The 10,403-nt window shown below is 39.0% G+C and overlaps 2 protein-coding genes across 2 annotated transcripts; both read left to right on the top strand.

The window, feature by feature from the left end:
- The first annotated feature begins 307 nt into the window (after positions 1-307).
- On the top strand, positions 308-1,784 carry LOC119769754. The gene is made up of 4 exons (XM_038263297.1): positions 308-490; positions 560-726; positions 789-945; positions 1,599-1,784. The coding sequence occupies exons 1-4, from the start codon at positions 385-387 to the stop codon at positions 1,712-1,714; spliced, it is 546 nt and encodes a 181-aa protein (XP_038119225.1). The 5' UTR covers positions 308-384; the 3' UTR covers positions 1,715-1,784.
- A 6,755-nt stretch (positions 1,785-8,539) lies between these two features.
- On the top strand, positions 8,540-9,508 carry LOC119769768. Its single transcript, XM_038263344.1, has 4 exons — positions 8,540-8,688; positions 8,744-8,835; positions 8,900-9,056; positions 9,125-9,508. The coding sequence occupies exons 1-4, from the start codon at positions 8,589-8,591 to the stop codon at positions 9,235-9,237; spliced, it is 462 nt and encodes a 153-aa protein (XP_038119272.1). The 5' UTR covers positions 8,540-8,588; the 3' UTR covers positions 9,238-9,508.
- Positions 9,509-10,403: the final 895 nt, after the last annotated feature.

Below are 10,403 nucleotides of genomic sequence, written 5' to 3'. Positions count from 1 at the left end.
CCGATAAAAATGAGCAGATAATATTCATACTTTGCAAAATAAAAAGGGCAATTCGTAAATTATCATCAATCTTCTACCGATAGAAAAAAAAGATACAACATATTCGTATAAACATCAAACAGTTTTACATTTCAGTTATTTTTCCAACAATTGTCAAATTACCCAACTATTTCGAATAAACCCAACCGAGTCATTCATCAAAAAAAAAATCACCCTACTAAGACTAAGACCATGAAGTTGGCACAAACACACACACACTCCTCCCGGTCTCGGCTAGAATGCACTGTGGCGGCGCCGTTTGTTTACTACGTTCTGAGTAGCACTGCAGTCGCTTAGTGTTGCTTACTGAATACGCATGTGAAAACCGGCACTACTCGTGCTAAAATGTCGTCATCGTCGCAAAAACCGTTCCGTATACTTGGCCTGGCCTATGTCGCGGTGGTGTCGATTGGTGCACTCTGTGCGATAATCTACGGCATTGTGAGAATCGGTAAGTTTGTAAACATTGTTTTTTTGAGGCTTTTTGAAGCGTTATTGATTGATTTTAATTTCTTCTCAGCTAATGGCGACGATTTTATTGCCTACAAAATGTTCGACCACAACCCTGGCGAAGCTTCCATGGGACCGAATCGATCATATTTTTACGTAATGCTGTTTAGTAGTCCCCTCCTGCAAGGTATTGTGTGGCTTGCGTCCAGCATCTTTCTGGCAGTTGGGATTCTCAAGGTATATCGGGTTTTGCCCTTTCGATGACTAAGACATGTTCTAATCTTAGTTTTGTTTTGCAGCACAACATCGTTTTTGTCAGAGGATACAGAGTCCATTTCGTAGTGATTTCTGCAGTGGCTCTTACGTTATTCATAGTAATTCACGTTTACAATTTGGTGCATCGGAAATATCCCGTCTCAATACTGTTTCTGGTGGTTGGATCTTGTGTAATGATTGGTAGGTATTTCTTTTTTTCTAGACAAACATATCGTCAGCTGTGTGCTATCTTGTGACATAGACCATTTTGGTCGAAAATGAGTTGATGATGACGATCTGCTATACTTAATTAACACTACAAGATGCTTTAACCCGATTTTGGAAACTCACTTCCGTTTCCCGGATATCGCAATACACACTTGTGACATAGACCAATTTATCATCAAAATGATCGTGCACACTTGTGACACGTCATGCATGGTGTTGGAAAATGTGGAAATTTGCACCTTTTGTTTATAAAAATATACTGATAAAGTCAGTTAAACTATTGATTTAAGTCTATTTTAGTTTGTATGGAAATTCTGTGCACACTTGTGACACGTAGTACAATTTTACTTTCGAAACACACTTGTGACACGTGCTTTTCAGATGTATTATTTACTGTATCTTTTAACTGGTGTAACCAAATTAGTTGAAACTTGGAGCGTTTGTTAAGCGATAGTATAGAAACCGATTGCTTCAAAAAGGTTGGCTCTACCATTCATAGTTTTTAAAATATTTATCATCAAACTTTAAAAATCGATTTTCTCGAAAAGTACTAAATGGTCGTTGTCACAAGATAGCACACAGCTGACGATATGACGATAACTAATGTGCGGTTTTCTATTTTGTAGTTTTCTTCGTTCTCATAATGTGGATACTGAACGGAGTCATTCGTTACATTGAAAGTGAACACAAATTTTCAAATTGGATATTGGACACGAACCACATAGTTTATCAAGTAGCGTGATCTTGGAAAATTGTATTGTAGAAATTCATCATATAAGACCATGCAAATTATACAAAAATATTCAACTAAACAGTTTTTTTACTTTCTGGGCCATTTCCCGCCAATTTACACAGCAGTTGCTCCCTAATTTCCGTGAAACGAATTCAAGGTCCATTTTTCGATATATCGTGACGTTGGGGCGGTAAGATCCCTTACATCAGTTTGTAATTTACAATTTATAACTTAACTTCCAGTTGAAAGTGAAGTAATTTAAACTATTACTTTCAGAGGCAAAAGAAGCTAGCAACTAAAATAAGCGTCACTCGTGAATAATCCTTTCAACATTGCACAGTGGTCCAGATCGCAAAATATTTTGGAAAATTGATTTTCCGAAAAATTGTGGAGTTGCAAATGAAAAGGAGCAACTTTTGGTTTGGTTCAAAATTAGGGTGGTTCGCGATAAGGGTGATTTTGAAAATCTAACTTTTCAGCAATATTTTTTGGGAATTTTTTCGTCTTTAAAAAGATGTTGGACTCGCCAATCCAATCAACTTTGTCAAAGACACCAAAATTTTATCTCGCAATCTACGCCTTCTACGATCAGATTGAGAAAAAACAAGAGCAAAAACGAACATTTTTTATTTTTTGACAAGTCGAATTGGACTTAATGGTCAAAAGTTGCAGCCATTATAAGGTAAAAAAGATGTAAATTTAAAACTGAAATATCTCGAAAAGACGCAGGCCAAATTTGAAGCGTTAGGTTGCATTCAAAAGAGGTGATCTAGAACTTTAAATGCTGAAAAAATCCCAGGGGTATTTTTCTTTAAATTCGAGATACAGTCGACTCTCTGGCTGTCGATCTTCTCGAAATCAATATTGCTCCATCTATCGATAAATTCTTCAGTCCCTTCAATCTGCATACTTCAAATGTCTTCATTCCTCGATATTTTCTCTTGCTTGAAGGATCTCTTCCTCGACGGTCCCTTGGATTCTGTTTGCTTTAAAAATCTTTTCCGGTTATCAATAATTACACTTTCTCATGGCTTGCATAGACATTTTTCTTTGCGAAACGATGCTTTGAAAGGTGTTTGACATTAGTTTGTTTTTGTTTGCTGGACGTTGCCATGATTCTCTCCCATAGCTGGGTATCAAGAAAAAAATATTTTCAATCGAGTCTTCATTTTGCATCGTTCTGTAAACTGATGATTCTCTTCCTCGACGGTCCCTTGGATATTGACAACCAGAGAGTCGACTGTATCTTCATTTGAAAATGTCCAATATTCAAGGGAAAAGTATATGGGACCACCGTAACGAAATTCGAAAATTGTCCAACTACATGTTTTTTAAGGAATTTTGACCGCTGAATCTGCCCTCAGAATTGAGCCAAAGTGTGAAAAAATCGATTTTGGTCATATTTTAGGTTTTGATATGAAATTAGCAATGGTTTTTAATCGTGTTTTGATCGTTTAACATAAAAATAAGCATAGGGCTTCAGGACCCAATTTTGAACTAAAGGAAACTTTGAACATCTTCGCTACCAGCAGTGTTATGTATTATGATTCCAATACGGTCCCAAAGCCCAGTGTCAAGTTTTATGTACAACGGTAAAATGGACGATTAAAAAAATCTCTGAAAACTTTTTTTTGTTATTTAAATGCAAAAATGACACTTGTCTTGAGACAACTTTTATCGATGGGTCAACTATGATCTCCTTGGAACGAGTTGTCAAGTAGGATGCATTCTGTTAAGCAGGGCTGTTACGTTAATGTTTAAAATTGAACTTAATCCATTTGTAATCCTTTGCGATCGTATAAAAGGTTATTGTACTCCGAGAAATAAGCTTTATCGTTGTGAACAATAATATCAGCAATTTAGCTCTATTTAGGGACCCAATTTTACTAAACTATTTTGACTTGTAATCATCTATTTCCACAGCTATTTCTTAGATCCGGTATCAAAAAAGTAGACAGTATAAGTATGTATACTTCACAAATGCATGTTTCTAATGACTAGGTTACCAGATCTCCAATATGGCTCATTGAAAATTTTTGGTAACCTAACATATGAGAGGCCAATCACAGGATTTAGACACTGATTTTATTTTAAAAAAGCTGAGATTCAGCTTTTCACAAATTTGCTTATTTCTAAATATTACACAGTAAATAAAATCTTGTCAATATTACATCTGGGAAGGGGTACATTTTTTATGACCTCTCTTCTGGTAAAACGTAATTTTTGCAGTCTAAATTGAGGTAAAATTACATAATAAAAGAGGTAATATGCATCATTAGTTTTTCCATTCAATTTTCAGGGCTGATCAAAATGGGTCTTGAATTGTTTGAAAGTTCTGTATCTTCTGAAGGGCTTTTCTGGTCTTTTCGGTGTCTTGGGTAAGGTTGTGGGTAAAGATGAAAATTCTTCAGAAAAAATAAGTACACGGAAAAAAATGCTAAATTTTATGTAACTGTTAAGGTGAAATCGGGCCAAATCTATTTTGGGCTTCTTATTCTTATTCTTCTTTTTCTCATCCATCATTGAAATCATTAATCATTTGCAATATATTTGTGTTGGTAAAACCAGCACACACCACTACTAACAGAGTTTCTTTACTAACTGAAATCAAACATAGTTTTGATTGTCAAAATTTCTTGTAAATTTTTACTGGAAATAATTCGTTAAATATGGCACATACAACTTGTTAGAATATTTTAATCCCAGTTGGGGTGTAATCCCGACTAACAAAAACAAACCATCCACTTTAACGACCCACAGGTGGTCTCTATTGCAAGTTTCTGCTCGAACCTTGGAGTCCGAAGGCTTGATTGGGGAGGGCACCCAAACCTCTTTCTACTCCAAAGAACCATCCACCCCGGAGTTTAACTGACAACCATTGGGATTGCGAGTCCAACCGCCGCCAGCGATTCCACCGGAGCAGGCTAGGTTTGGTGTGTTGATTGTCCTTATACGGGGGGAGACGACTCCTATACCTGAAATGACTTAACGACCTAACAACAACTAAGGCCGGGACGTTTTACTTCTCCATCCGATAGAAGGCTGTAACGGGCGGAAATTGGATAGGAGATTTTGGGGTACAACTTCCACTTCTGCGCTAGGCCGGAAGGGCCGTGGAAGTGCTGGTATGTGATGCCCGACCCGGCCATGAGACCTCAGGGCTGGCCATACCAAGGCAACTCGCCACCGAGTCACCGTCAGATCCCAACAACAATAAACTTCGAGCTGGACAGGCTAAAATGCGGGATTCCCGACAAGGGTTACCCCTCTTAGTTCTCCCGCTTCCACAACGACCCTCCGACGCACTAAATCTACTTGCGGACCGATCTAAAAAGTCGCAACTATCTCTACAATGCGCCGCAGCGCTTTTAATTTTCATTTTAACGTCTAGGTGTATGTTTATATAAGAGTGTAATTGAGTTTTTACATCTAATTTTAAGTTAAAAGTAGCTTCTCACTCTTGACCGTTCGCCGACGGTTTGCGCAGCTTCCATCACGAACACGCGAGGTGCACGGCTGTGCAACGGGACTGACAGGGTCGATCGCTCGACTCACCTGAGCTCGAATGTGGGACCAATCAGGTCGACCAGCGTTTAAGGAATCGCGCTCAGGGGTTGTCGAGGGCATTCAGGCTAACCGGAAATCGCAGGGCAAGTTCGCGGGAGCGGCCGATTGCCGAGGTAGCCATCCCTAGTCCGCGCTCACGTACGCGGGACCAACCAGGTCGACCTGCGTCTCAAGGCCAGCGCTCAAAGGGGACGTCGTCGTCGGATGTCACCGAGCTGGGTAGGGTGAACCTTAGGTGTGGCAGGGCGGATCCGAGAGGTGCTGGACACACGCAGCTAAAAGAATTCACGCACAACCAAGGGGGGGGGGGGGGTAGAACCGGAACACGGCCGCGGCTAACTAGCCTCCGAGCGGTTGATCGGGCGGTTTTCATCAGCGGGGCCCGTCAGGGTCAATCAGCTTGCAGAGACGTGCGTTCGTGGCAGCTGTGGGTGGCGGTTCCTTGGCTCGGAGGGTTGATGGACCTCCTACAAACCGGCCACAGGTCGAGTTGTCTCGATCACGGCCACAACCGGGTCCAGTGGCTCAGGAACCCGGGTTCAGGGTTCCCTACGGACCAGATGAACGGTCGTGAGCTACGCTGGAAGCCGGACCAGGATCGGGGCAGTGCCTCGTCGACCAGAGCGCTCGTGGCTTAGATTCGCGCACTTTTCTTTCTCACTCTACTAACGCTTGTTGTTGTTCTCGTTGCTGCTGTGGGTTGGCTGGTGTTGTGGGTGATGCGCGGGAGTTCGTGGTCGTTGCGACCCGCAGTCGCCGGCGTCGTTTTTACACCCGTCTGACTTGGTCACCTGGGGTAGATCGCGGGCCAGGCCAGGTGGTGTAGGTTGGAACTCCTTATAGATTCACTTTCTCTGACCGTCGGCAAAGATCCTCTCCCGGACCTCTTCTTCCCTCCACTATCATCTCGCTCCGAATCCTGATCCGTCCGTTCCGTCCAACGCATTCTTGGTCACATACTACAAATCTGCAGGCGACGTTTTTCACGGATGACCCGGAAACGGTTCCGGCAGGCTGCACTGATACGGGAATGACACCAGTCGTCAATTGTAATTTGCTGAAAAAAATATAATGAAAATCGAATCGGAATCGAAATCGCACCATACTCACTCTTGGTGCGATGCAATTCTGCTTCCCCGAGGCTACCACCGACTTCGGCCAAAACTCCACCACCGATTGGCCAGATCCGGTATTTTGCCGAATTTGTGTTCCGGAAAAGAACCCAGAAAAATTCGCTCCGCCAGAACCACTTCAACAAAATCAACAAACAAAGCAACAACAACAACTTGTCAGAAAGATCAAGACTCCTGATTGGCTGAAATAAGCAGTGATGCCAGGTCAAGGGCGAACAAAATTATATCAAATTAGATTGTTCTGAATTTGGTTGAAATTTTTGCTCCAAGTGACTTTTTTACTCAATATATTCTGTGTTTTATTGAACAAATAAATTCTGCTGCTTTTCAGTGGATTTTAACAGAACAAATTAAATAATTTTCGTATTATTGTACATTTAAAAGCTGAACGCTGCTGGCAACCCTTTATGCCGTGATCAAAGAACGTTTGGAACAAGTTTGGAAATGGCTTGTACAAAGGAAATTAAAGCAGTTGACTAGGTTTTAGGTACGACTTTTCAAAATATTTGTAAAGAAATGATGATTTTCAGCTTGCTGTGCAAGAACAGAGAAGAAGAAAACGAAAATTTGCTCGGTTCGGAGGCTCGGGTTTCGGAAGTTTCGGCAAATTACGAGGAAAATAAAGTTTTTTAAGTATCCAAAATTACTGTTCCTGCAAGTTTTCGCCAAAATAGGACTTGCTTAGTGGTATGAAGTGCATTAAGTGAGAGGTTATCGGAGTTTTCAGTGAAATAATGAAGAGCCCAATTTTTGTGAAGAAGACGGCAAGTTTTTTTGGGAAGAAGAAGCCAGCGATTGAAAATTTGTACTGGCCCAATATTTCAGGACTTTCCAACGTTTTTAAGTGAGTAATCTTAACAAAATATCCTGCATTCGATCATTGGTGAACATATGGTCCTGGAGTTTTCATTTGGTAAAGGTAGGTGGAAAATAGTGCTTAAAAAAACATTATTCTGGCCAAGGTTGTTTTCAGGCAGTCGAGGAAATTAAGGTCAAAAGACGGCAGCCTTTTCGGCCATTTTTCTGATCCTTTAAAATTTCACCTTAAGCTTTTTTTTATTTTTTTTTATTTTATTTTTTTTTGTCAGATATTGAAAATCCAGACAAAAAGTCTCTCATCTGTTTAATAAAAAATATTTCAAAGTTATTCAAGCTAAACTTTTAAAAAGGTTTCAAAATAGATAATTTTCTTATTTTCATATTTCACAGCACATTATCAAAGGCTGAAGCTCAGAAACTAATTATAAGATTTTCAAAGCTCCAGAGGGAAAATTATAGGACTATCTTAAAACTATAGCTTTAACTTGAAAACGGCTCAATTTATAAAAAAAAAGTACTTCTCGATTCTCGATTTCAAATTCCATTTTGGTCCAGATTTTTAATGTTTTTCAAAAAACACTATTTTTTCCAAAAAATATTTTTTTCTTAGATTTTGCACCTGCACTGAGGTTTGAAGATCTCTTTGTTAGTCCCTGAAAAAAAACACTAATGAGTATTTTGGGAATTAAACTATTGATTTTTTTTCTGTGTACCTATTTGTTATGAAAAAAATTCCACCTAAAACTTTACCGAAATCACTAAATCGATAAGAAAATCCCATTTCAAGACACAGAATTTCATACATTTACCGACCAGCCCCCAAAACTTGGAAAAACATGGACAAAGCTTCAATTTAAAAAAATATAAATAAAAGTCGTTTTGCAAAATCGAAGAGCACAACCCCACCACAACATGTTTTTATTTTCTTTTGAAAATCTCAATTGATTATGAAACCCGTATCGGAACGGGTATATTTTTGTATTCATGTTATTTAAATTTTGTTTATCTAAATAACTGGAATAAAATTAAATTTTAGTAACTGTAATGATTTACAAACATTGAAATAAAAATTAAGTAAAAAAAAATGCCAAAAAATTAACTGGTTCCAACCTTTGAACAACTTTTCGACTCAAATTGGGTAGAAAGTTTTCTGGTTTCCAGAACAAGTAAATCATTTGAGGGAAAGAGAAATAAGCATCGAAATATTATAAATAGGAACTGTACCACACTCATAGAAACTAGCAAAATAGTAAACAATCGTTATCAGCGACAAGTTATAACATTCAGCTACATCACAGCCCAGTCTTGTGTAATCATCTGATAAGTGCAGTTGGTTTTGGTTTTGGCTAGGATCAGTTTTGAAAATGGTGCCCTTGACATTTTTCCCAATTGTTGGTGGATTTTACGCCTGCTTACACATTTTTGGAGTTCTAACCGGCATTTGGCAGCTCGTTGCCGATTTAGGTGATTTGAATAAAGTTGTGATTAAAATGTTATCACTGAATTTTATATTTTGCAGTTGAAGAACCCACCACGCTAGATGTAGTGTTTACAGTTGAAAGTATCGTGTCATTCATTGCTCACGTGTTTTTGATCGTTGGAATTTTGAAGGTATCATAAGCCTAGTTAAAAAAAAACATAAAATTGTGTAACAATTAGTAACGATCTTTTCCAGGAAAACGTCAGACATGTCAAAGCATTCCGAGTTTATTTCCTGGTGTTTGTCGCTCAACTCTCGGTGCTGATCGTTATCGCTGTTTTACTCATTCCCAACCAGCAGGACTATTTTTGGCTTGAGATAGCTTTGTTTAATATGGTGATCTTTGGTCTCCGTAAGTTTTTTTTTCATTGGTAGAAAAATAATATTATCAATTTCCAGTAATTTTTTTTTTCTTCACAGCTATCGTCTTTTTGATCAATTGGATTTTAAATGGTATTGTACGATACGTGGAGCACGAGACCGCATCGCGAATCGATTTAGAATCCAGCTGTGAAAAGCAAATTTTGCTTTAATTGTGTTATTTTATTTTTTTTAATTTTACTGCTATTTGCTACAGGTGTGAAATTAAATCTGAATATAATAACGGGTATTACGAATACAAATTTTGCATTGCAAAACTTTTCCTCAACTTTATCAGTGGAAATAATTTCCAAGAAGCTCTCTGCAATCCTAGAAAACATCATAGTACATTACAGATCTATGTCATAACTTTTTGAGAAAATTAACTTATGAATAACACATTTTTACTTAAAAATTGTTTATTAAATCATGAATAGAAAACTAGTTCACTAAGGATATGTTTAATTCTAAAAATAGAATAACTCATTTGATGCAACCTCAAACAACGCCCACACAATGTTGCAATGTTTAACGAAGTGCTTATTCGTTCCACCTCTCACAGAACTCCTATCATTGTGGTGTATAAAATTACTATTTATTCAGGAGTCAACTCTGAGTGGGTTAATGTATGCAACGTTTTCTTTTTTTTGCAAACTATTCTCGAAGAATAAATTACCTTCCTTTTAATCGCAGATAGCAACAATCGTAAGATTTTCTTCACGAAAGCTCGAACCAAGCACCTTTACCTCAACTAACAGTACGCCACCGAGCAAAAGAGAGTACCGGACGGTAGCAGCAGAGCAAACATCAATCACTGCTGAGCAGCACGCCGCTGTCGTGCTATCTTGTCGCAAGTCGCTTTGTGACGTTGCGAGAAAAGCGCGCTTTAATGTTTGACCAACAAGAACAACCACGTTTTTTTTGGTTGACCATTCTGTGCATTGTCCTGAAGTTTGGTTGATTTTGGCTACTGGAGTTCCGAGTCATAATGACAAATGTTTACGGTAGTCGGGCATGTACGTGTGTCAAACGCGTTCTGACCTGAAATCCCTTTGGCCAGTTGTCGCATTTACAGCTAATTTCAGGGCGTGTCAAGATAGCACGATCAGATCGAATCTTCCTTATTTTGGGGATCTGAGGCATTGTGAGCAGCACACAAGGGCGTTTGCAACTCAATTTGGTCCAAAATGCACGTGCGACAAGATAGCACGACAGCGACGAGCTGCAGCAGAGAAGATCGTTAGACAAGCAGAAAACGATTTCAAACAAAAAGGAGGGAAAAAACGAGGAAAGCTTTGTTTGGCAGGGTGGTTTTGGGGAGAGCCTCTTCTTCCCAGAA

The sequence above is a fragment of the Culex quinquefasciatus genome, chromosome 3, assembly GCF_015732765.1.
Source record: "Culex quinquefasciatus strain JHB chromosome 3, VPISU_Cqui_1.0_pri_paternal, whole genome shotgun sequence".
Taxonomy (NCBI): domain Eukaryota; kingdom Metazoa; phylum Arthropoda; class Insecta; order Diptera; family Culicidae; genus Culex; species Culex quinquefasciatus.
This window is presented reverse-complemented; position numbering and strand designations above follow the sequence as displayed.

Excerpts from the sequence above, each read along its gene's own strand:
- LOC119769754 (XM_038263297.1), top strand. The coding sequence starts at position 385 with ATGTCGTCATCGTCGCAAAAACCGTTCCGTATACTTGGCCTGGCCTAT. Across the intron at positions 491-559 it reads CTACGGCATTGTGAGAATCG|CTAATGGCGACGATTTTATT; the intron begins GTAAGTTTGTAA and ends ATTTCTTCTCAG. Across the intron at positions 727-788 it reads TGGCAGTTGGGATTCTCAAG|CACAACATCGTTTTTGTCAG; the intron begins GTATATCGGGTT and ends TTTGTTTTGCAG.
- LOC119769768 (XM_038263344.1), top strand. The coding sequence starts at position 8,589 with ATGGTGCCCTTGACATTTTTCCCAATTGTTGGTGGATTTTACGCCTGC. Across the intron at positions 8,689-8,743 it reads GCAGCTCGTTGCCGATTTAG|TTGAAGAACCCACCACGCTA; the intron begins GTGATTTGAATA and ends TATATTTTGCAG. Across the intron at positions 9,057-9,124 it reads TATGGTGATCTTTGGTCTCC|CTATCGTCTTTTTGATCAAT; the intron begins GTAAGTTTTTTT and ends TTTTCTTCACAG.